Below are 27,520 nucleotides of genomic sequence, written 5' to 3' on the forward strand. Positions count from 1 at the left end.
CGTTGTGTTGTTTGTTGTTTTGTATCCCTGTCATATCGTTGCGCATACACTGGAAGTGGGGGACCAACTCGCAAACATTAGCTTTCGTGAACGACTGTTAGCCCTTACTGAACACATGGCTAGTCTGTGGTCTTGTCAAATCCTTTATTGTCCGAGCAATCATTCTGTTTGTCGTCTGCTAATTGTACTCCCGCGCTACCCTCGTGAAGAAGTTCTATCGTGTCGTTTTGGGCTTCAAAATAAAAAAGCCTTGATAAGTCCACAATGCTTTTGATACATTTGCGTCCAAAAATGCAGCCGAATAAGTTCTGCATTCATATGTCTTTCTACTAACATGATGGGAAATGCGCACATATACGAACAAATGGGTTACAGCAGCTCACATACACGATCTAATGGGTCACGGCAGCGCACATACACGACCTAATGGGTCACGGCAGCGCACACACACACGACCAAATGGGTCACGGCAGCACACACACACACACACACACACACACACACACACACGACCAAACGGGTCACAGCAGGTCACATACACGACCTAATGGGTCACGGCAGCGCACACACACACGACCAAATGGGTCACGGCAGCACACACACACACACACACACACACACACACACACACACACACACGACCAAACGGGTCACAGCAGGTCACATACACGACCTAATGGGACACGGCAGCTCAAAATTACAACCAAATTTGCCACGTCAGCGGTCGTATGTACATGGCCAAATGGGCCACGACAACCACTTGATCGGCTTTGGTTGTTATTAGAATAAGAAAACAGCAGTTATTTCAAACAGTATACGCCTCTTGATATTTAAAAGCAGTAATCGCACATTAATAACAATAACAAATCATATGACAAAGATATTTGTGGCAAGGTCGGCAACAGAAGTTATTTAATTACACTTTGCAGATATCGAAACACTTCACTTACTTTTACTGTTAAATGAGTCGTCTGTGAGCGTCTCCCCCCTGTCCTCCGTAACTCCCAGTTTGGTGATCCCTACTTCCGCTTCCTCTCCTCTCACTGGAGGATGGCTGCTGAAACTAGCACACAGAACGGTCCTCAATTGCATACACTATGAGGGTGAGATTCGAGCGCCAGTCAGAACGGACATGATTCATATCACCGATCTCAGAATATGTTTAAGATATAATAAGAAAAAAATGGAGTAATTATTACCGTTGGCATCAATGTCAATTTTATAAAGCAGATTAAGAAGTTAAAATGGTACACACCAGTGAGGGTCATATGACCGAATGTGTATATGGACCGAGACATTGTATTTCTCATAGTATACGAAAATTCCATTAAATATAAATATTCACTAATATTGTAATAAAAAGGCGCATGTTTAACATGCACAGGCATTGCTATATAGAAGCTCGCAATGGTATGTTGTTAGTGTTCACATGCATCTACTGTAGTGACGATAACGTTCACTCAAACAGATCGACAAAAACAAAAAGGAAATAAAACATGCAATTTGATAAAATGATTACAGTTCAAACACTCTCCGTTTGTTCAGTATATATATGCTTTTTATAAAGAGAAGACTTTTAGTTATGCAGCATATACATAAAACATATAAAAGCCAAATTGCAGTAGCCAGCGTTTTTACCAGCAGATGGCCATGTTCAGAATCCGTACTGTCCATGTCGATGAAACTGGCGACGCTGTCAGGTGATACAAATTTCATAAAGGCCACACTGCATTGTTTATTAATGTACACCTTCCAGAGATACTATCACCTGGTGTTGAGAGGCTATAGAGAAAATGCAGTAAAAGAAATAGGTTTCATAAAATATTGAAAACAATATAATTATTTTTAATAATCCTGCATGTATGGTGTAAAAATAAGAGTGAATTCAATAAAAAAGGTGAAACTTCATGCACAGTGAGTGGGGGTGGAGGAGGTTGGAAATGCTGGTTGGATGTGCTTGTGAAAGTCAGGGGCTTACTGGGTTTCTGTGTCGTCTGAGATTGTGGCCATGAAGGCGGCGCTGTTCTCAGCCAGCTCCGCCAGGAACGAGTTTCTGCGCGGCTTCTCGTCCATCTCCCGGACCTCGATCACCGAAAGACCTGCAGGATGGAGCACTGGTAAAAATCGGATGTGTTATACAGCTGCTTCCAACACATTTACTCAATCTCGTTATGTACATTTTACATCTCCATTAGTATCACTATTTTATCAGAATAATACGATCACATCCATACGTCCCGATGAATGCCCCGAATGATATACGTGACCATATCATATAAGGTAAGTACGGTTTATATTAGGAAATATACCCGAGGTCTACTTACTCCTGGGCCTGTCGTCGAGGAGCCCCCGGGGGAGCCGAGGGGAGGCACTGTTGGTCAGGTTGGAGCCGGTAGCGTTCGCAGTCTTGGACGTCTCATTGGCTATTGTTGTCACATCCTCCAAATTCTCAGCAGTCGTGCTGGCTGTATCTTGGTAAAGTTTTAATTACAAACTTATCAAATATTATAACCACATTTAGTTTTATTCTCATAACACATATAAAATATATTTTTAAATGTATTGCTTGTTTATTATGCTGAAAGAAGGAAGCTAGAACATATATACTATATATCTATGTATCAATAGCGAATGATAATCAATTATTACAAAAATATAATAGTTTTTATGCTAATATATTTTGAATAAAAAAGTTCTCTGTTCTGACCTGTATGATTCTGTTCGTTTTCCACGTTAATGGTGACGTTGCCGTTGGATTTTGGCAGCCCGACCTTGAAGGGATTGTTCATAGCGTCCCCTCCGATAGCGAAACTTGACATGGCGCCCATCATGTTTGTCTTTGCTTTGACCTTCCGGTACATGTCTGTGGAAAACAGACAATGCTAAGCCAATAAGATGGAGAGTATAGAATCTGTATGTCAATGTCAAGCTCCGTGTTTTGGGTTCGACTGTGCAACGTGGACTTTGACTTCACAGTGAACAATACGTGTACCCGCGTTTTTGTTGTATATTTTCAAAGTTTTCAGTGAACTATTGTAAGTGAACTTACTTAGTTTTGCCTTGACATGCGTGTCCGGTATCCCGGCACTTTCACACAACTTCCCCAACTCAGAGATACAGGCCTGTAACAATTTACAAGTAGAACGGTTGAAAACATGAATTTGAACATTCAAACTTTAAAAAGTATAAATAGGTCTCATATCCAATTTACGTGTACTGCTTGGCCTATAGGTACACATACCTCGAGTCCCTTGTTCTCGTCCTTGACCTCCTGTAGTTCCTTCGCCGTCTTCTTCTTCTGCTTGTAGAGAATCACCAGCCGCAGGTGCTCGTGATCCATGATCGCAACCACCAAACCTGATAATAAGCAGTGTCAATCTTACATTAAATTACTTTACAGCGTGTATTTATACGAAATACGTATGCATTAGCCGTGTAGTATCATTTCAATTCATTTGTAATAATATTGCACCATTCAAACATGTTGTTTCAGTCGAGTTCAAATATACAGTCTTGCCGGTTAAATATTTAATAGTTTCTAGCATCGTTTATAAACTTCTACTCGAAAAAAGAAGTTATTTTAAACAATCGGCATCCACGAAACCAGAGCCAACAATAGTGGTTGATTTCTGCCTCGCATTTTCGTTAACTGTTTCCAAAGTGTCGTGTGTTCACGCCGCTGTTCGTCTTCAAGAGTACGTACTGTTGACGACCCTGATGATACGCCAGGGAACCATGAAGGCGAGAATGAGCACAAACTCCTGCACCTCGAAGTCCTGCAGCCCGCCCAGGAACACCAGGTCAACCACAAACGATGCTATAACGACGAACGCGTCGAAACACTGAAACAAACAAACCGCATATACACCACATGCGATATAATATATGTCATTGACATTCCTTGATATGCACTTCCTGCTCACTCTGGAATTATTTGTTTATGTTTCCCAACAATATAAAAGTAATTGAAACCTAAAAAAGAAGAAAGAATATCATTTTTAAAAGTAATGTATAAAGTGTAAGAGTTGGTGTCAGTAACAATACTAACCTCGAGTTTGTGATGTAACAATTCTTTGCCCAGGCAAACTATCTTTACAAGTATCTGAAAATAAACCAGGATTCAGAACGTTCTTATACCAGCAAAGCTTGACTTACAATTGTAAGTGGTTCATGTTAATAACCGGAACAAAGCAGATGGATACAACTTATCCAATAATGACTTAACTACTTATCCAATAATAACTAAACTACTTGTCCAATAATAACTGAACTACTTATCCAATAATGACTAAACTACTTGTCCAATAATGACTGAACTACTTATCCAATAATGACTGAACTACTTATCCAGTTATGACTGAACTACTTGTCAAATAATAACTGAACTATTTATCCAATAATGACTAAACTACTTGTCCAATAATGACTGAACTACTTATCCAATAATGACTTAACTACATATCAAAATAATGACTGAAATACTTGTCCAATAATGACTGAACTACTTATCCAATAATGACTGAACTACTTATACAATAATGACTCAACTACATATCAAAATAATGACTGAACTACTTGTCCAATAATGACTGAACTACTTATCCAATAATGACTGACTTACTTATACAACAATGACTAAATGCCTAAACTACTTATCCAATAATGACTGAACTACTTATACAATAATGACTAAACTACTTATCCAATAATGACTGAACTACTTATACATTAATGACTAAATGACTAGATTACTTATACAATAATGACTAAACTACTTATTTAATAATAACTGAACTACTTTTCCAATAATGAATGAATTACTTATCCAATAATGACTAAACCACTTATCCAATAATAACTGAACTACTTATCTAATAATGACTGAACTACTTGTCCAATAATGACTAAACTACTTATCCAATATTAACTGAACTACTTATACAATAATGACTAAACTACTTATACAATAATGACTAAACTACTTATACAACAATGACTAAATGCCTAAACTACTTATCCAACAATGACTGAACTAATTATACAATAATGACTCAATGCCTAAACTACTTATCCAACAATGACTGAACTACTTATACAATAATGACTAAATGACTAAACTACTTATCCAAAAATGACTAAACTACTTATCCAATATTGACTGAACTACTTATACAATAATGACTTTATGACTAAACTACTTATCCAATAATGACTGAACTACTTACACAATAATGACTTTATGACTAAACTACTTATCCAATATTGACTGAACTACTTATACAATAATTACTTTATGACTAAACTACTTATCCAATATTGACTGAACTACTTATCCAATATTGACTGAACTACTTATACAATAATGACTTTATGACTAAACTACTTATCCAATAATGACTAAACTACTTATCCAATATTGACTGAACTACTTATCCAATAATGACTAAACTACTTATACAATAATGACTGAACTAATTACACAATAATGACTTTATGACTAAACTACTTATCCAATAATTACTGAACTACTTATACAATAATGACTAAACTACTTATCCAATTATGACTAAACTACTTATCTTATAATGACTAAACTGCTTATCCAATAATGACTAGACTACTTATCCAATAATGACAGTCGTTAACCAATCAATTAACTTCAATGCTCAGAAATAGCCAGTGATAATATTTTTGTTACATTCACTTTATAGGATCAGTTGAATAACAGTAGTTATCGTTGTCATTAAATTGAGACGTTAAAAACAACATTTCATATTGATTTCGTTTATGCGGACAAAAATGTCAAAGAGGTATTTGAGTTCTGGACAAAATGAGGGTCACCGTAATCCTAAAAATAGGTCTTCAGCAAATACAACGTATTACACAACAATATACTACATGTTGTTGTATACACAGATGTATGTTTAGTTTTCCATCAACAGACTTGTAATAAAAAGTATGTCTGTCTGTAAAAGCAATGAGACTTTACCTCCACACACAGTATGCCGAGGATGGATATGCTGGCTTTGTGGAGCCCGTGCGCAATCTGCTCCTCGATGCTGTGTGCGTGATGCACGTGCGTTATCAGCGTCTCGTTCCCGACTCCCGACCCGGTCGGATGTTCTGCTGTGACTCCGGTCCGTCGCCGTCTTGTGTGGCGCTCAGCCGAGTGACTACTGCTGTTGATGGCGCTGTCCCACACGGTGTGACCAATGAGGATCTGATGCTGAAGGCCAACGATGTCGTCGTCCTCCAGGCGGCCGAGCCGCGCAGGATACAGCAGCTTCATCTCCCCAATAAACTTCTCAGACCGGTCGTACTCCTTCGTCAGAAGGTCTGAAATCAGCACAGTATCGTTAAAACTAGTCAAGAGACTATACAATACAAGGATGCGACTTGTTCGCGTATGTTTGGTCACTTTCTTCTAATAACTTTTCAATACCTACTTTATACGTGGAGAACTTCATAGTACAAAACAAAATAAAATACGATGAAATATGTAACTATTCTTTCAAAACATGTTACATCGTGATCATATATCACCTGTGACGTATTTAATGTCGAGCATTAGTTCTCCGAGCACGAGCAAACAGTCGATGATGTTGAGGATGACGACGGCCAGCAGCACGTACTTGGTGTGCAGGGCTTTCTCGCCCTTCCGCCGAACCCTGACATATACGAGAGGATCTGAGTTAACAACACATATTATATACTGATGAAATGTTATTTCCGTATTTTGATGGAGAGGGACATTATGAAAATGATTTGGCGTACAAAAGTGGCAAAAGCAGGGGTGGATCCAGGATTTGACGTAAGTTTGGGCTTTTCTTAGCGTCGTAATCTTTTGACTTGCGGCCCGCTCTGAGAACCAAAATGTTTTGTTTTCCCCTAAGAAAAGAAAATAAAAATCTATGCGAAAAGGTGCATTTTGGGCGTATATTATTAATCTTTTTCTCACTTAGAAGATTTTTTTTATTTATTTATTGATCTTTATTTTTTATTATTATTTTTTTTTTTTGGGGGGGGGGGGGGCGGATGCATCTGGATTTGCTAGTTGATAGTGTTATATTTTGCTGCTTAATTCCGGACATTCTACTAGTCCCCGGTTGTGCTGTACCTTTGTACTTTGGTTGTGGGCTCTCCACGCTCCGCCTCGTGTTGTATCTCGCGGTCGAGGGACGCCTCCGTCTTGTCGAGCACCATCATCTGCTGGGCCATCTTCGCCGTGTTTCCGGCAAGAGTCTGCAACACGGGAAAGGTGGTAAACATTGTACGTGTTTTACGCATACTGCACGGGCAAATGGCTAACATTGCACAAGTTTCAATTGTTTTCTGGCATTACTTAAATATGTTGCTGGTGTTGGATTACAATAAAACTGTTCAGTTATCACCTGTTAAAAAGTTGGTCAATAGTTGTTGTTTTTTTTGTATATATATCCCATCTTTGACTATGGGTGATGTGGATGAACTGTATTAATAAGTAGATCAAACACATTTATACAAATGCGTGGGGACGATATCCGGACATTAACACGACAAAAAATTGTTTTATAGACTTTTCATTTACCCCAGTATCTGATATATACATTATTTATATTTACTTTTATGATTTGATAGAAGAAACATTTCCATTTATAGCTGATTCTGACGTAAACTGCCTTTAAACAGGAAGCATAACGAGTTAATTATACTTGCTAATTAGACGAATGCTAATATTATAGGCTGTATACATGTAGCCCTTTCACTGTAAAATTTATGGTAAGTATTTATATCCGCTGTGTCATCAAGAATTCTCATGCAGGTAAAATAGCTTAGTAATATACATTTAGCAATTAATTCTTAGAGGGACTGCCTAGCCGCGGGATACATATATTATCTTTAATGCCTTTTTTATGGTGGCTGATTTCAGCTACTTCATATTTTTCAACTCGAAATTACGCCAAGTGGCGAGCCGAAAATATGCAAGATGGCGGGGCGAAAATTCGCAAGATGGCGGGGCGAAAATACCCAAGATGGCGAGGCGAAAACACGCAAGATGGCGAGGCGAAAATTCGCAAGATGGCGGGGCGAAAATACGCACGATGGCGAGGCGAAAATACGCAAGATGGCGAGGCTAAAATTCGCAAGATGGCGGGGCGAAAATACGCACGATGGCGAGGCGAAAATACGCAAGATGGCGGGGCGAAAATACGCAAGATGGCGAGGCGAAAATATGCCATGTAGGTGGAGGAATTTTGCTATGCCACTTGGTGTATCGGCGTGTGACGTATTGCCGCATGTTCGTATGTCGGTAGGCATGTAAATGAGTAATCTTTTTCTAACTTAGAAGATTTCATAGTTCACCAAATGGAAAAGGATAATGTAAAAAAGACTGATAACAATTTCGTATGTTCGCTACGCCACATTGCGTATTTCGCCAGGCTGCATTGCAAAGTGTCGTACCTTCGCCCCTCCATTTGGCGTTTAGTCGTAGTTTCGTCCCGCCATATATGGCGTATATGGCGTATTCTCAAAATTTAAAGCTGCACTCTCACAGATTAAACGTTGTGACATGGAAACAATTTATATAAGACTGCTGACAAAAACTTAGATCGCAGGTTTTTTATTTTAATTGAAAAACTGATGTTTATGCAATTTTCTTAAACCGTTAGTTTAAGCCCGAAAACATTAATTTTCGAACGGAAATATCAAATCTGCGATCTGGTCTTTTGTCAGCAGTCTTATTTTACTGGTTTGCAAATAGTTGTGCGAAAATTTGTTTTTTCCAAGACAATTTTTTTTTGTCAAAACGGTGACAGTGCAACTTTAAAGACAACATCCAACATGGTCGGTAAATTCAAAACTCAAGTTGGGTTTACTGGACTTGAGTTAAGTTTGCGAAATTTCTACAGCAAAAACTCGAGAACATGATATTTCTTCTTTTTTTTAAAAAAAATCCTAAAGCGTTGCTTTTGTTTTTGAGTAGACGCAACTCTTATTCTTAAATTAAGCATCTCTGTCAACATTTGATATAATAACTTAATATAATCTGAAATACATTAATTCCATAAGTATAGTTTAAAATACATACTTTTATGTTAGAAACACTTTCAGGAAGTTGGCTTAATTAAGAAATGGCTTCAGATGTGTTATGAATGCCGGCCCACTTACCGCCAGCCCCATTGTGTTTTTCCTCCTTCTTTTCATGAACGCCATGGCTAAGGATTCACAGCTGTTGCTCAATACCTGGAAATAGGGTTTGAACAGTTATTTGTGCAGTCACACTATGGCTTTAAGAGAAACTTGTATCTAGCATATGAACACTCATATAATATTGTCACTACGTCGGCATACGCCCAAAAAGTATGTTTTACAGTATGAATATGTATGTATGTATTTCTTTAGGATAATCCGTGAAAGTGCAAGCACTTATTACCAACGGGGTACTTTGTGTTGTTGTTTTTGTTGCTGAAGGGACAGCACGCAAAATAGAGACAGTGGTGGAATACAAGGAAGTCTGGGTGCGTTATCCTAGCTCATTTTCTAAGAGACCCCTTGGTTATTAAACGTGCTCGGTGTAAAGCACCAATACACGGGGTACAACTTTGGGTTAAACCAGTACTGAGTACACCACTTTTCCAAACACTACTCTTTAAATGCCGAGCGCCAGGCAAGGGCGCTATTTTTACCAACTTTTAACGTCTTTCGGTATGACGCGGACAGGGATCGAACCCACGGCATCCCCCTCTGTCGGTGGACGCCTTAACCACTAGGCCACGGAGACGGTTAAACTGGGCGCGTATTGAACATATACATATTGCATGTCTAGCCTATTAGCAACATATCACTAATTTATGACAGCGTATCACAGCCCATGGACAGCGTATGGCCAGCGTTCTCTACTTCTGCCAAATGTATGACTAACTTATGAGAAACTTATGCGCAGTGCGCTCGGAGTGTTGCCGACGGTCAATACAATCCACTGACGTTCTGCATAAATACGGCGCCGATCTCTACAGTACCACAGTCCGCCCGGTTAGCTCAATCGGTAGAGCGTTGGACTCTGAATCGGACAACCCGGGTTCGATTCCCGGGCGGACCAGATCACTTCTATTGTGATTGGTTATGAAATCCTTTCTACGGCCATTCGCACTGTACCACTGCCCCTGACATGTACAGAAGTTGTCAGTTCCTTGCAGAGGTGAAGGCACCCAGTACTGGTTCTGCCCAGGATAGGTGTGCGGTGGTTGAACTGTCACTCTGGGACCCTTCAATGTGCTCACGCCGGGACCCGGAGTATAAACTACTAACACCACCACAGTACCACATTCATACAGTAGACAGCGAGCTATCAACATATACATGGCACCCAAGAAAACGAAGAAGAAAGCAACCCAAGAAGTCTACCAGAACCCGAGGTAAAGGCAAAAGGTTCAACCTCCATCAACATCACCATCATCCTCACCATCATCCTCCCTATCATCCTCACTATCAACGTCCAAAACCGATTATCGTGCTCATGGTCTCCATCCTGTGTCCGAACCGGCAGCTTGCAGTCACAACGCTCTTCATGTCCTCATGTAATGGTTTCCGAACCTGTTCTGTCAGATGCTACAACTGTTGCCATTTGACACTGTCACACTGATGTTGGAGAATCACAAAGTGATATTCTTGTCGAAGCCCCTTAGGATCCTCGATCTTCCCTGGTGACGGGCGGATTGATGGTGAGATACTAACAGACGCCGTTATATACAGGTGACGCAAAGCGCTACCAAAACGCCAATAATTATCTTGTTGTACAGAAGAAATACGTTCAATAAGTTACACCGTCGTCAGGCACGTCTAATATGTCCGAATACGCCAATATGCGCTGCATATTAAATGTATGTTAAATATATAGGTTAACCGTATGTTACTGAGAATACTTTACGTATGTCAAACCTATGAAGAGGACGTCGACTTACGCCCAGAACATTTGGGCATGCACAAAAAATATTTCTGCCTCTGCGTTCAACCACGTATCCAGCTTATACGAGCGTGCTTTTAACGTACATAACGTATACCAAATCTACCCCTAACGTCTGTCAACGTGTTAGCAAAAATTGAAATACGTCGGCATATGTTACATTTAAACGTTTAGTGCGGAGGCACCATAACACGTGACAAATATTTACACCTTGCCAAACTAAATGTATTGGTATTATCAGTAAAATTTAAAAGTGTTAAATTTACATATTAATATATCAACATAACAACTATACTATACACATGTATAAAGTGACCGACTAATATTATTGACACATAAAGGATGAACTGAACATAGTTCTGCTGCAATTCTCAAAGTTACTACAATAATATATTTATCTGTATAAAGTATACATTATGGAGACATGGACGTTATCATTATGGTAACACGATAAACTATTGTTATTTAGTAAAATCAAAATAAAGTTAGAAATTTGGCTGAATGAAATTAGCTACTTAAATTTATTTTGCTAAAGAACTCGAGAAAGTGAGTGGAGGACAAAGACAACTTATAAGTACAGTAAAGATGTTATTTTGCAAGGAGCAAATTGTCCTTTTGTATTAAAAATCGCACTTGACCGGTTACTGAACTTAATCAGATATGTGATCAGAATATACTTGATTTTTAGATTATTTTAGTTGTCTCAATGGTTAAAAACGGGTAAGCGTCCATTGTCGTATTATTTTCGTTTTTACATTATCTTACACAGCCATGCCCGATTCTTAAACGTACGTCTATGGTAGAGATTCATCATGTTCTTAATGTATGACAGCGACCAGCTCATCATCATCATCATCATCATCATCGTCGTGGTCGTGGATTTGGTGGTGGTGGTCGTCGTCATTATCATCATCATCAGCAGCAGCAGCAGCACCACCACCACCACCACCACCACCACAATCATCATCTCATCATCATCATCAGAAACCGGTTCTACGCCAGTTCTATGATTATACTGCAGACGATTAAGACAAGATGCCTGTAGGTTATCAAACATTCAGTGGTTTGTTGTCATATAACGTATGCTACAATGGATCCTCACAAAGGGGCATTTAAGTTAAGCATTGCGAGGCAAATAAATGTAATAATGTTATTCCGAAGGGTAATATCCCCCTGGGTATAAAATAGTGTTAGACCTAATTGCTAAAATAGATGGAACATTGGAAACATGAAACATAGTCGTCACGTAAATGCCACCGTTGCGAGTGTGACTGTTTATACATCTATTGATATAACTAATATAGGCGTTTTTAAGGAAATTCAAGCTTTAAATTATCAGAACGCATGCACTGAACATGATCCACACCTTGTTTGTCTGCCACTGAGTCAATTGCTGTCTTTTATTTTATAAGAAAATCATTTGGTATTGAGATATCAAATTTAAAACTATTTTTTGAATATCAAAACATATTACAATAGTCGATAACTTACCTAGCAACTCTTTTTAAAAAAATCCAAGACGAACTAGTATCCAGTATCCATTAAGCCACACATTTGTCACACACTAGCCCAATACCTTCTCAGTTCACTGCGCTCGATGCTACATGGTAATGTTGGTCTGTGTTTTACATGGTTTAGAATATATGTACTATTCTAAGAGCATTTAGGCCGAAGCCTTGATATATGCTGTGCTATGTATGGATTATGCAAAGAAGCAATATTTCAAGAAAACAAATAGCATTCTGCGTTGTCAAACGTATCATAATTATACAAAATAACTGAAAGAAGCCATTATTTAAAGATTTATCGGCCTTTTTGTTTTTCGTTACATTCATGTGTATACAAGTTTTTTTCGCATAATCTAACCTTATGTGTATTCTTATGATGTTTGGACAGCTAGGATGACGAAGATTGTGCTTGGAAAGAGAAGTGGGATGAAAACAGATCAACAGCACAATACTCAATTAAAAACAAAATAAATAACACAACACAAAACGATGTTTAAGAATGTAATTTTAAGGGACTGTGTCAAATCCGCAAAAGGTCTTATTACCTCCACATTAGAAGTGTTCAACAAGCGTGCGAAATTACGTTGACGTGGCTTAAACTGGTTTGCTCTTATTCTAGTGGTTATTTTTTTTCTATTTTAAACCGAAAAGCGTTTTTTTTTTTTATTCATGATGTTGATTAGGTAAAAAGACTCGGATGTTGTACCACTACACAGCGTTATGCCTTAAAGGCAACCAACTTCATTAATTGTTTTTATCAAAATGCTACCTATGCGACGCAAGTGTAAACGAAACATCATAAAAATACAAAATCAAATTCGACATCAGCCAAATATACAACAAGTAAAGAAATGGTTCTTTTTATTTTAGGCTTAGTACCTAACAATCCTTGATGAATACTCCTTGTTTTATATATATTATATATGTAGTGTGGCGTTGGCCCTGTGCGGGGTAAACGGGTTTACGTTTAAACTTTCCGCTACAATACTTTTTCTGTAGCTTTTCAAATAAATCTTTATCAAATTTAGCAATGTTTAGATATATAATTATGGTTCTGGTGCATAATGAGTTTATGTAGTATCTCATTCTAAAAACAGATATGGGCTTTTGGTATGGAGTTGAACTTTTAAAGTGTGTTTCTTTTTATCGCTTTATATCAACTTTACAACTGATGTCGTTCTCAAATGCACAGTACAAAAGTGCATCACTTAAATCCTTTGTATTTTATTAGGTTTATAGAAGCCTTTTCGTAATTAAGCTAGGTACCCCTGTGGTAAGTTGTATTATAGTTGTCACCTGGCTGACGAGGAGAGCCACTTAGCGGCCCAATGTGACAGTTTAAGAAGGCCAAATACCTGTTTCAATTGAGCCTGCTGAATTACTATTTTCACGTAAAACCCCATAAACGCTGAGATTTCTTTTAAAGTAATGACGAACTTGAACCTTCGATTATATCTGTTGAGGAGGAAGAGCGAAGTTTGCTGTCAATTTCATGTAATTCGCTAACCAACAGTAAAGTCTAAGATAATGTAACGTTTAAAACAAAACACAACCTGGACGAAGTCAACGTGGAACCGTGTGAAATATCGTAAAATACGGTGCAGAATGAATAAACGGTTCGAATTAAAATCTACCTTTTTTCCTATTTTTCAACTTTAAAACACTTTCTGACTACTAGTATTATCTCCTCTATTATCCCAGGGGGTTTGACACGCTGTGCCAGACGCACAGAACCTCAAACTTATTGAAACGTACTATATTATGAAAACAATCTTTACCTTTGAATGGAAATTTTTATTAAACAACTTATATACAGTTTTAATTTTTGTTTTTTATAAATTTATAAATTACTTAATATGATCATATTCGAGATATGTAAAATGAAAGTTTCAAACACATGCTCGTAAATCAATTAAATTAAAATCAAGGGAGGTAATAAATATGATTAGAAACAAGATTGTCAACAACCGTAAGGAAATCGGTCCTATATCGTTATTGATATATATCCTATATTTTAAAATATACTGGTCTAATGCTTTACTTCATGTCATCTTACTATAACATAAGTTACAACTTAGTTACAATCAAATACACATATGGGGAGAAATGCATAACTATCGGACCGTTATCGGGGCATCGTTGGGCCTTTCTTCCGACATTCAGACCAGATGCCGATATCTATTCGATATGGCCATGTTCACTGGGTAGTAGCATGTTCTGAGTGTTATCTGATATTTATACTAAATTATTCAAAAACATAAAGAAAAAAAGATTTGTGTTTAAATTCAAGAAAATGATCTTGATCATTATGAAGGCGTTCCTGACATGGACATTCCGGGAAAATGTCCTTCAAAATCTATGTGCGGTTTCGTTGGTTTAGACTAAAATCGATGCTTTTAAACGTAGAAATAGTCAAATGAGACATGACATCAAATGAATATTACGATGTACGCTTTAATGACGTCTTGTTCGTTGTATTCATATGCATCCGTTTTGATAGCTACGCGATCTCTCGGGTACGCTTTTACACACCGAACTGGAAACGCCTCGGCAGTTTAGAATGGATTGTTTGCTGCGTCAATCCTTGACCAAGATTATGACACATTTGTTAATAATAATATACGTCTAATTCAAACTGATTAAAATCATATTCTCACTAACACAAGCTCATAAGGCAAGAACGACCCCATATGTCCCTAGTCAGATTTGGATCTACTACTATATTTTGTATTTCTATGACTATTGTGCGTTTGTAATTGTAAGTTAGAAGGATAGTACTTATAAAAAAGTTTGTTATATAAACGAACAAAAGTATTGCCTTTATCCATATAAAGACATCATTAAAACACCTAAAATGTAGATTGTCAATTAGTGGTTGATAGCGAAATCAGTTTAACAACGGGTTGTTTCGAAGAATCAACTTACTCTTTCGATACATTATATAAACATGAAAAGAGCCAGCGACTTATTTTATTGAACATCTGTTTACAACTGGTTTTCATCAGATTTGCTTCTCTTCTGCAACATGATGAGACGCGCAAACACAATATGGGCATGGTCGGTCCACAGGTTCAGTCGCCAACGTCTTGTGTGTTGTTTTGAATCCCTGATTTATCGTTGAGTATAAACTGGAAGCGGGAAACTAACTTGTAAATGTTAGCTATCGTGAACGACTGTTAGCCGTAACGTCTGCTGCCTTTTCAAATCCCCTGTTGTCTGCGCAGCCTTCCTGTATGCCGTCCGCTACTTGTACCCCCACGCTCTCCTCTTGAAGTCCCATCGCATCGTTTTTGGCTTCAAAATAAAAACAGTCCTGATTATTCCACCATCCCTTCAAAACATTTGCGGTTGTAAGTGGTGTAAATACAGCTGAATAATTTCTGCAGGCATACGTCATTCCAGCCAGGACCAAGTGGGTTACTGTGGCTTCTAGTTCTGCTTTGATAACAATTACTAGTAGAATGACTTGGGAATGGAACTTATGGTAGTCAGTATACAGTATACGAAAAACTCAATTTTACTAACAAGTTAGTTCAGATATTCGATGTTTCTGTACGTGGGAAATTAAAAGCAGTTACATCCATATCAGCAAAATATATGACCAGCTCCTTAAAGTTTAAAATGAAGTTAATTGTTACAAGATCGGCTAGCAAGGTATTTAAGGTAAGCCGTTTATCATGAAAACAAAACGATGCTACTTGTAAATATTCGATTTAAAGAGACGGGCTGCATGTGCTGGCTGTCAAGTTTAAGAAAAGTCTTAATAACAAAATGGCAAACTTTGATTTTGATTTTGAGGTTGTAAAGCAATTATTAGTTTAACTCTTAGATACTTAGAGAATATAATAACTTTCTTGCTCGTATATTTTGAAAATGTATGTGCCATCTGTTATTACCTTTATGTGCTCTCTGGTATTACCTGTATGATTCTGTTCGGTTTTTAAGTTAACGGTTTCGTGGCCGTTGGTCATGGGCAGCCCGACCTTGAAATGTGTGTCCATATCTTCCCCTCCGAAGGCGAAACAAGACATGACACCCATCATGATCGTCTTGGGTTTGGCCCTCCGGTACATGTCTGTGGAAATACAGACAATGTTAAGCCATCTTCATTGAAAGAATATATTATGCCAATGTCAGTCTTCATGATTTGGGTTTGATAACTTTGCTACGTGCAAAAGTTGGCTATGACTTGAGAGGGAACAGTACGTTTCTTTTGTATACTTACAAACAATTGAAGTGAACTTACTTAGTTTTGCCTTTACATGGGTGTCTGGAATCCCAGCACTTGCGCACAACTTCCCCAGCTCATCGATACACGCCTAAAACAATATTATAGAAGAAGTGATAAAAACATGTGTTTGTACATTCAAACTTTAAAAAGTATATATCACATATCCAATACACGTGTACTTCTATGCCGGTAGGTACACATACCTCGAGTCCCTTGTTCTCGTCCTTGACCTCCTGTAGTTCCTTCGCCGTCTGCTTTTTCTGCTTGTAGAGAATCACCAGCCGCAGGTGCTGATGGTCCATGCTCGCAACCACCAAACCTGATAGCAAGCAACAACACACTTACACAGTCGCCATGTTCAGCAAGTATACTAAGAATGTATGCATAAGCCTGTAGTTTGATTTGCAATACTAGTAGTACCTCTTTGTACATGTCGTTACAATAGAATTCAAATATAGCCTGAACAGTCCAAGCTTTAATAGTTTTCTAGTACCATTTACAAAATGTTTTGTTTTTTTTTCTTTTTAACAAAAATATATTTTAAACGATCGGCTTTACATGACTACTTAAAAACAACTTGAACAAAAATGATTGTAAAATAATTGCTTTCGATTTCAGTGAACGGTGTTCAGTCTTAAAGTGTCGTATGATCACGCTGGTGGCCGTCTGCTAGTGTACGTACTATTGACGACCCTAATGATCCGCCAGGGAACCATGAAGGCGAGGATGAGCATGTACTCCTGCACCGCGTAGTCCTGTAGCCCGCCCAGGAACACCAGGTCAATCACGAACGATGCTATCACGACAAACGCGTCAAAACACTAGAATATACATACAACATTCATCAGCCGTGACTTTAGAGTATGCGTCCACGGCAACGTAAGCGATATAGAAAACGTGTCATGCATCAATGCGTTAACGGACCAACTAATGTTGCCAGTCATACATTGAATGTGGTTATCAGCAGAGACCCTGAGTTCTCTAATTCCGATGGAAAAGCGTCACGTGACCACGTGGCTGTTATTTTCGACGCTAAAGCTTCTAAACCACTATCAGTAAGAACAACTGGGTCTTATAGGAAATTGAGTTCCATCGATATTCATTCGTTTTGACAAGATATAAGAAAAACATATTTTTAACACTAAATGCATTCACTCAAATACTGATGATTTTGCGAAAGAATACTCAGATCAGCTTATGTCTAAAGTTGACAACCATGCCCCATTACACACCAAGACTGTTGTGCTGAGACCTTCATGCCCTTGGTGTAATCAACAACTACACGAAGCGAAACATCAGAAACGTAAATAAGAAGGAAAATGGCGCGAAAGTAAACTTACACTCACGAATGGTATCAAAGTATGCTCACGTGATTTAAAATGCCAAAAGAAACCCGTGTGGGGTACTAAACGAGCAAAGCAAAATTGAGTCATGCGGGTGTGATCAAAAGAGTCTCTTTAAGATCACCAAACATCTTCTGGGTAATACATATGAGGTGATTTTACCATCAAATTCATCTTCAACGCGACTCGCACATGGTTTCAGTGACTTTTCATTGAAAAGATCGAAACAATCAGAAACAATATAACAATCACAAACGGAATCCGTTTCTGACCTGAATTACATGGAAACCAACTATGCGTCTGTCAATTTTGTAGGATTTACTCAAACCTCCGAAGAAGAAATTATATCAATAATCAAAAAGGTAGCAAACAACTCTTGTGAACTAGATCCCATACCGACATGATTATTAAAAGAATGTCTTCGTGAGCTTATACCTGTGCTGAGAAAAATCATAAATGCATCTCTAGACGTTGCTTATGTACCCAAATCATTCAAAGTCCGCGAAGCAGACCTATTCTAAAAATACCTAGATGCTAATGTACTAAAAACTACAGGCCAGGGTCCAATCTACCGCTTCTGTCCAAGCTCTTAGAAAAAGTTATTGATGTTCGAATTGAAAATCATCTGAAAAACAATGATCTTCATGAAGTCGATCAATCTGCCTATAGACAATTCCTCTCTACAGAAACCGTCCGTCTGTAAGTCCATAACGACACTCTAATCGCTGGATAAGAACAGTGTGACAATTCTTGTGATGATTGGTCTCTTTGCAGCATTTGATACCATCGACCACAGGACGCTGGTTCATCGCCTAGAACGTCACTTCGGTATCTCAGGCAAACCCCTCGCATGGATGACATCATATATGCATAGACGGCGAGCTATCACAACCAGTGATCATGACTAACAGAGTACCCCAAGGACCTGTCCGATGAGAGCCAAAGAACTACACTAAGTAAACACAAATATTTGGAGTTATCTGCAAAACGCAAAGATTGAATAATCTTTTTTATGCGGACGTTTCGCAGTAATACTTACCTTTCATATTTGCGGACATAATGTCAGTCGAAGAGACCATAACCGTGTTGAGAGCTGTCTTAAAGATATAGTAAATTGTTGTCAATTGATAACAACATGATTAAAACAGTTTCCAATATCTCTGTATCAGTTGACAATTCTGAAATCAAGCAATCGTTAATTATTTGATATGCACTTGCTGTTCACTTTTGAATATCTTTTACGTGTAAATACAATGACGAAATAAACAAAGGCAAGAACAATGGAATGTCATAATGATGTTTTTAAGTAATGTATTAAGTGTGAGAGTTGATGTCAGTAACTATACTAACCTCGAGTTTGTGATGTAACAATTCTTTGCCCAGGCAAAATATCTTTACAAGTATCTGAAAATAAATCAGGATTCAGAATGTTCTTGTACCAGCAGCCAATTGAGTATAGCTTGACTTACAGTTCGGCCAAACTTTTAATTACCGGAACAAAGTTATCACAAAATGACTTCATTCAACAATTCAATACTCAGATTTAGCCAGTTATATTGTATTAACTTAGATCAGTAGATTGCACTAGATCGCGTTGCCATTAAAAACTTTATTTCGGTTTGATTTCGTTCATCCGGACAACACTGTCAATGAGGCATTTTGTTCAAGGCATTTAATTTCAGGCAAAAGAGCGTCGCCCATTCTGTCTGTCTGTACGAACTATGAATCTTTACCTCCACACACAGTATGCCGAGGATGGATATGCTGGCTTTGTGAAACACGATCGCAATCTGCTCCTCGATGGTGTGTGGATAATGCACGTGCGTTATAAGTTTCTCGTTCCCGACTGCGGTCGCATTTTCGGCTGCGTCGCCGGCCCGTCGCCGTCTTGTATGGACGCCAGCCGACCATTGACCGCTACTATTTGTGGCGCTGTCCCACACGGTGTGACCAATGAGAATCTGATGCTGAAGGCCAACGATGTCGTCGTCCTCGAGGCGGCCGAGCCGCGCAGGATACAGCAGCTTCATCTCCCCAATAAATTTATCTGACCGGTCGTACTCCTTCGTCAGTAGGTCTAAAATCAGCAGAGTTGCGTAAACAGTAGTCAAGATACTATACAATACAAGGATGCAACTTGTTCACATATGTTGGTTCACTTTGTTTAAATTTTCAAAACCCACTTTATACGTGGAGTACTTACTTCGTACTTTTGTATTACAAAATAAAGCAAAATTCTAATAAAAATGTTCTATTCTTTATGAGCATGTTACATCATACACAATACCTGTGACGTATTTAATGTCGAGCATGAGTTCTCCGAGCACGAGCAAACAGTCGATGATGTTGAGGATGACGACGGCCAGCAGCACGTACTTGGTGTGCAGGGCTTTCTCGCCCTTCCGCCTAACCCTGACATATACGAGAGGATCAGAGTTAACAACACGTATACAGATGATCTCATATAATGTTCGTGTTTTGCCCTCTGTGTAAAAAGACTTAGTTTTGCCATTAATACTTTATTTAAAATGATTTTTGGATGATTGACTTTATGACGATGGCTGGGCGTACAAAAGAGTCAATAGAGTTATATTTCGCTGCTTAATTCCAGACTACTTAATGACTTTCTGCTTGGCCCCGGTTGTTCTGTACCTTTGTACTTTGGTTGTGGGCTCTCCACGTTCCGCCTCGTGCTGCATCTCGCGGTCGAGGGCCGCCTCCGTCTTGTCGAGCACCATCATCTGCCGGGCCAACTTCGCCGTGTTTCCGGCCATAGTCTGTCGCACGGGAAAATGGTTCTTATTGCATGTTTTTGTTATTATAATTTAAAGAATTAAGGAGCAGCAGTTGTTTTGATCACCTTTTAGAGTGATAAAATGTATGTATTTGCAGTAGCATTGTTGTTATTTTTTACTGTTGTTTTTGTTTTGTTTGTTCATCTTTGAATTCGCCATGACTGTAGTAGATGAACCGTATTAACAATTAAACCAAACTCATGATTACACATGCGCGTCCCGCCACTGTATACTTTCGCTCCGCCACTTTGCATCTTTTCGCCCGCCAATGTTCGGACATTAATATGACAACAAAATGCTTTATAGATCAGCATGTAACTTGACAAAAATTATGGCATTTGTATACATTTGATTGTGGAAACATACACCAAGTGATTGGACGAAAATACGCCGGATAGCGGGGCAGAAATACGCCAAGTGGCGGGGCGAAAGTATGCAAAGTGGCGGGGCGAAAGTATGCAAAGTGGCGGGGCGAAAGTATGCGAAGTGGCGGTGTGAAAGTATACCAAGTGGCTGGGTGAAAGTATACCAAGTGGCGGTGTGAAAGTATGCGAAGTCGCGGGGCGAAAGTATACCAAGTGGCGGGGCGAAAGTATACCAAGTGGCTGGGTGAAAGTATACCAAGTGGCGGTGTGAAAGTATGCGAAGTGGCGGGGCGAAAGTATACCAAGTGACGGGGCGAAAGTATACCAAGTGGCTGGGCGAAAGTGTACCAAGTGGCTGGGCGAAAGTATACCAAGTGAAGTGGCGGTGTGAAAGTATGCGAAGTGGCGGGGCGAAAGTATATCAAGTGGATGGGCGAAAGCATACAAAGTGGCGGGGCGAAAGTATACCAAGTGGCGGGCCGAAAGTATGCCAAGTGGCGGGGCGAAAGTATACCAAGTGGCGGTGTGAAAGTATGCGAAGTGGCGGGGCGAAAGTATATCAAGTGGATGATCGAAAGTATACCAAGTGGCGGGGCGAAAGTATACCAAATGGCGGGGCGAAAGTATACCAAGTGGCTGGGCGAAAGTATACCAAGTGGCTAGGCGAAAGTCAACAAAGTGGCGGGGCGAAAGTATGCGATGTGGCGGTGTGAAAGTATGCGAAGTGGCGGGGCGAAAGTATATCAAGTGGATGATCGAAAGTATACCAAGTGGCGGGGCGAAAGTATACCAAGTGGCGGGGCGAAAGTATACCAAGTGGCTGGGCGAAAATATACCAAGTGGCTAGGCGAAAGTAATCAAAGTGGCGGGGCGAAAGTATGCGATGTGGTGGTGTGAAAGTATGCGATGTGGCGGGGCGAATGTATACAAAGTGGCTGGGCGAAAGTATACAAAGTGGCTGGGCGAAAGTATACAAAGTGGCGGGGCGAAAGTATACCAAGTGGCGGTGTGAATGTATGCGATGTGGCGGGGCGAAAGTATACAAAGTGGCTGGGCGAAAGTATACAAAGTGGCGGGGCGAAAGTATACCAAGTGGCTGGGCGAAAGTATACAAAGTGGCTGGGCGAAAGTGTACCAAGTGGTGGTGTGAAAGTATGCGAAGTGGCGGGGCGAAAGTGTACCAAGTGGCTGGGCGAAAGTGTACAAAGTGGCGGGGCGAAAGTATACCAAGTGGCTGGGCGAAAGTATACAAAGTGGCTGGGCGAAAGTGTACCAAGTGGCGGTGTGAAAGTATGCGATGTGGCGGGGCGAAAGTATACAAAGTGGATGGGCGAAAGTAAACAAAGTGGCTGGGCGAAAGTATACCAAGTGGCTGGGCGAAAGTATACAAAGTGGCTGGGCGAAAGTGTACCAAGTGGCGGTGTGAAAGTATGCGAAGTGGCTAGGCGAAAGTGTACCAAGTGGCTGGGCGAAAGTATACAAAGTGGTGGGGCGAAAGTATACCAAGTGGCTAGGCGAAAGTATACAAAGTAGCTGGGCGAAAGTGTACCAAGTGGCGGTGTGAAAGTATGCGAAGTGGCGGGGCGAAAGTGTACCAAGTGGCTGGGCGAAAGTATACAAAGTGGCGGGGCGAAAGTATACAAAGTGGCTGGGCGAAAGTGTACCAAGTGGCGGTGTGAAAGTATGCGAAGTGGCGGGGCGAAAGTGTACCAAGTGGCTGGGCGAAAGTATACAAAGTGGCGGGGCGAAAGTATACCAAGTGGCTGGGCGAAAGTATACAAAGTGGCTGGGCGAAAGTGTACCAAGTGGCGGTGTGAAAGTATGCGAAGTAGCGGGGCGAAAGTATACCAAGTGGCGGGGCGAAAGTATACAAAGTGGCGGGGTGAAAGTATACCAAGTGTAGGGGCGAAAGTATACAAAGTGGCGGGGCGAAAGTATACCAACTGGCTGGGCGAAAGTATACCAAGTGGCTGGGCGAAAGTGTACCAAGTGGCGGTGTGAAAGTATGCGAAGTGGCTGGGCGAAAGTATACCAAGTGGCTGGGCGAAAGTATACAAAGTGGCGGGGCGAAAGTGTACCAAGTGGCGGTGTGAAAGTATGCGAAGTGGCGGGGCGAAAGTATACCAAGTGGCTGGGCGAAAGTGTACCAAGTGGCGGTGTGAAAGTATGCGAAGTGGCGGGGCGAAAGTATACCAAGTGGCTGGGCGAAAGAATACAAAGTGGCGGGGCGAAAGTGTACCAAGTGGCGGTGTGAAAGTATGCGAAGTGGCGGGGTGAAAGTATACCAAGTGGCTGGGCGAAAGAATACAAAGTGGCGGGGCGAAAGTATACCAAGTGGCTGGGCGAAAGTATACCAAGTGGCTGGGCGAAAGTATGCGAAGTGGTGGGGCGAAAGTATACCAAGTGGCTAGGCAAAAGTACACCAAGTGACGGGACGAAAGTACAGTACTATTAAGACCAAACTTTACACTCTTGTGCACTTGAAGTGCACTCCTAGTGAACAAAATGTGCACTATGGATAAACTAATGTAGTCTATAGTTTATTAGATAAGCCAGTATTGATTTTCCTGGTCCACTCAGATTGGCCTTAAAATATTGATTTAATTTCATTGATAAGATCATTTCCTCTACCAGTTCATTGTTTAACTTGTGATAAAATGTTTTAGTATACTGTATTTATTGGTGACTTTATGATGTAAATCATTTTATGGGCCAGTAACTAGGACAAGGGGTTTCTACCCGTCATTTACTGGTCATATTTGTCAATTATAAATTATAATGTAGATGAAATAAGAATAAAACACTGCACCTCAAACACTGACAGGTCTGAGATTTGATAGACAATAGTAGGCAATAAAGAAAAAGATCAATATACAGAATTGTGTACTAAGGGGAGGGCACTTAAAGACGGCTCAAATTACGCCTTCAATGGCTAGTATTTCATTTAATAATGAAGCAGCAACACCAAATATACAACTCCTCCAAAATATATGTTTATCTATATTATTACATGTTTCAAATTAGAAATGCAATTAATCATCTGGGTACAATGTAGAATATACGATAATAATTAATGGTGTACTTATTTGATAATGATTGCTGTCAGGCTGTCACCTTAAATCCGAACACATTTGTTACATAAGAATAAACATAAAATTGAAAGTTTCTGCTCATGGAAGAAAATCTTTGTTTATATACCCTTCGAATTAATCAACAATGACACAAGAATTTCACAGTTTGAGCTTGGAACAATAAGGCGTGAACTTTGACGTTTAACTATTTCAAATACCGAACAACTTGTAATTATCACCTTGTGAAACTGATTGTTACACTTTGAATAAAGGCTCATGAATTCCTTTGATCGTTATGTTAAATAAGTGTTATGTTGAAGATGTGTGATCCCGCTAATTATCGCCCAATAGCACTGCTTAGTTGTTTTGGTAAGCTATTTACTACAGTTTTGAATAATAGACTATTAAAATTCATTGAAAAATACGATATGTTAAGCGAATTTCAAACTGGTTTTAGACCAGCACATTCAACAGTCGATAACATGTTTGTTTTGAATATGCTTATAGAACACATGTACACATCTCGCAAGAAATTGTTATGTGCCTTTATTGACTTAAAAGGTGCCTTTGATTCCATTAATAGAAACATGCTATGGTTTAAAATGCATGGACATAAGATACAAGGAACCTTTTTAAATGTTGTTAGGAACATGTACGAACAAGCAAAAAGCTGTGTTAAGGTGAATGGAACTAAGTCGGACTATTTCCCTTGTTGTGTTGGGGTCCGGCAAGGAGAAAGTTTATCTCCTTTACTGTTTTCATTCTTTGTAAATGATTTGCATCAATATTTTCAAAGTAGCTTGGTTGTAAATGGTATTGTTATTAACAAACATGAACATGATTACAGGTTAATTGATTTTTTAAAGTTATTTGTACTCCTTTATGCGGACGATACTGTTATAATGTCTGAATCTGCTATAGATTTACAGAATGCACTAAACCTGTATGAGAACTATTGTTTACAGTGGAATTTAACTGTTAATACCTCAAAAACTAAGGTTGTCATTTTCTCTAGAGGTAGACTAAACCACCATACGCTTTCTTTATGTAATGATACAATAGATGTTGTCACGGAATATAAATATTTAGGAATTATTTTTACTAAAAGTGGCTCGTTTTGTAAAACAAAGGACTATATTTCAAAACAGGCAACAAAGGCAATGTTCTGTTTGCTTAAAAAGTCAAAATATTTATGTTTATATATTGATTTACAAATAGATTTGTTCAACAAAATTATCAAACCTATATTACTATACGGTTGTGAATGTTGGGGTTCTGGCAACAATTACATACTCGAAAAGGTCCAATTGAAATTTCTAAAATATATATTAAATGTTAAATGTAGTACGCCAACATGTATGATATATGGTGAAACGGGTGTTAAGCCTTTACAAATAGATATAGATTCACGTATGGTCAATTACTGGTCCAACTTGATCGTTCCATCATGTCATAAACTCTCAATCTCAGTATACAACGTCACATTGAGTAAATTCATGTATTCTGCCAATGTTAGAGCTAATGACTTTAAATGGATTAAACATATTAAGAATATTTTCATCAAATGTGGTCTTATTAATGTTTGGCAAAGCCACGAATTTCCAAATAAAAAATGGTTACAAAAGAGTGTTAAGCAGAAATTGTCTGATTTGTTTTTAAACGAATGGTACACTACTGTGAACTCTTCAAATAAATGTGTAAATTATAGATTGTTTAAAGAACGTTTTGAATTTGAAAACTATCTTGTTAAAACACCGCCAAAATTATTGAACTATGTTATACGATTTAGAACAAGAAACAATCATTTTCCTATTGAAGTAGGTAGTTGGAGGAATATAAAAATAAATGACAGAAATTGCCACCTTTGTGATTCAAATCGTATTGGTGATGAATTTCATTATTTGTTAGAGTGTAGTTATTTCACTAACGAAAGGCGACGTTTCATTGATAACTGTAGTTTTAGAACTCCGAATATATTGTCATTTAAACGTGTTATGAAATTTAACCCAGAATGTATTATGTTTTCAAAGTTGTGTAAATTTATGAAATGTATCATTAAAAAAGTCAATTATAGAATATAATGTACTCCTCTTTATACCATGATGTTAATTATTATTATGATTGAAGTTCATTTTTCAAAGCCTCTTTATGTGTAACTGTATAATATGTTCATTGCAATTCTCATTTTGTCATGCATGTATGACATGAGTTTACTGAATAAACTTGAAACTTGAAGATGAAACCCTTTAACCGAGAACCAAAATTATATCATTATACCTAACAATTAATACCAAATAATGCAATGATCATTTATAATGAAAACACAAAACATTTAAATATCTTTGTTTGACATTTTTTTTTATAAATTGACGTCAGTTATTTAATTTTATAAATCTATATTGCTAGTATTTGAATACATGAAAGGTCCAAATCAATTGTAATTATTCTCCATATATTAATTAACATTAAAACATCTGTTTAAACTACACATATCATTTTAAGTTTCACTGTAAAGATAGCTTATATTATAGACTGAAGAAGCCTTATCTGGCCAGCCCCTTGTCTGCATTTAGTCTTACCCTAGTGTACGAAGTGCACTGCTGGTGAACAAAGAGTGAACAAGAAGTGCACTAACTGTCAATTTTCTACTTGCCACTTGGTGCATTTCCTATTTTCCACTTGACGTATGGGTTTTTGGCGTACGTTCGTATTTAAGCCAAAATAGAAAAAAAGGACAAGGAAGTTTCTACAACAACAATTTTCTGTCTGCAGAACTACTGGTAAACTACTAGAAGTAGAAATAAATATGGGTCACAGAAAAGTTTTCTTGATGAAATGTACTGATGTAATACTGGAAGGCGAAATCAATAAGAAATTCACGAAGTGGAAGGGCGAAAAAACCCCACAATAAACGCAAAGCTGCGGGGCGGAAATAAGAAAATACGCCATGTGACAGGACGTAAATAGAACAATACGCCGTGTGGTAGGGCGTAAATAGAACAATACGCCATGTGATAGGGCGTAAATTGAAGCAGATTTACTTTCTGATCTATCTGATAAAACAAATCAATATCTGTAAAGGTTAAAGAGCTAAAGCATGTCATCGATTTTTCTATGAAAGTGAATTACTTTTGAACACGTAGAAATACTAGTAAATTACTTACCGCCAACCCCTTTGAGTTTTTCCTCTTTCTCTTCAAGAACTCCATTGTTCGGGATTACAGTCAGCTGATTAATTCCTGGAAATAGGGTGTGGACACCT

General features: G+C 38.7%; 1 protein-coding gene and 1 non-coding gene across 2 annotated transcripts; one reads left to right on the forward strand and one right to left on the reverse strand.

The window, feature by feature from the left end:
- Positions 1-119: 119 nt before the first annotated feature.
- On the reverse strand, positions 120-27,467 carry LOC128231058 (uncharacterized). The gene is made up of 23 exons (XM_052943478.1): positions 27,423-27,467; positions 20,680-20,804; positions 20,315-20,439; positions 19,761-20,104; positions 19,378-19,431; positions 17,367-17,505; positions 16,888-17,003; positions 16,700-16,772; positions 16,373-16,528; positions 15,641-15,747; positions 9,151-9,225; positions 7,118-7,242; positions 6,544-6,668; positions 5,990-6,336; positions 4,049-4,102; positions 3,704-3,842; positions 3,242-3,357; positions 3,050-3,122; positions 2,708-2,863; positions 2,325-2,471; positions 1,979-2,099; positions 951-1,063; positions 120-232 (listed from the first exon to the last, which is right to left on the reverse strand). Exons 1-23 carry the CDS (start codon positions 27,465-27,467, stop codon positions 120-122), a joined length of 2,988 nt encoding a protein of 995 aa, XP_052799438.1.
- On the forward strand, positions 10,005-10,081 carry Trnaq-cug (transfer RNA glutamine (anticodon CUG)). The gene has a single exon. It is a non-coding gene; the product is annotated as a tRNA-Gln (tRNA).
- Positions 27,468-27,520: the final 53 nt, after the last annotated feature.

The sequence above is a fragment of the Mya arenaria genome, chromosome 4, assembly GCF_026914265.1.
Source record: "Mya arenaria isolate MELC-2E11 chromosome 4, ASM2691426v1".
In the NCBI taxonomy this organism is placed as follows: Eukaryota; Metazoa; Mollusca; class Bivalvia; order Myida; family Myidae; genus Mya; species Mya arenaria.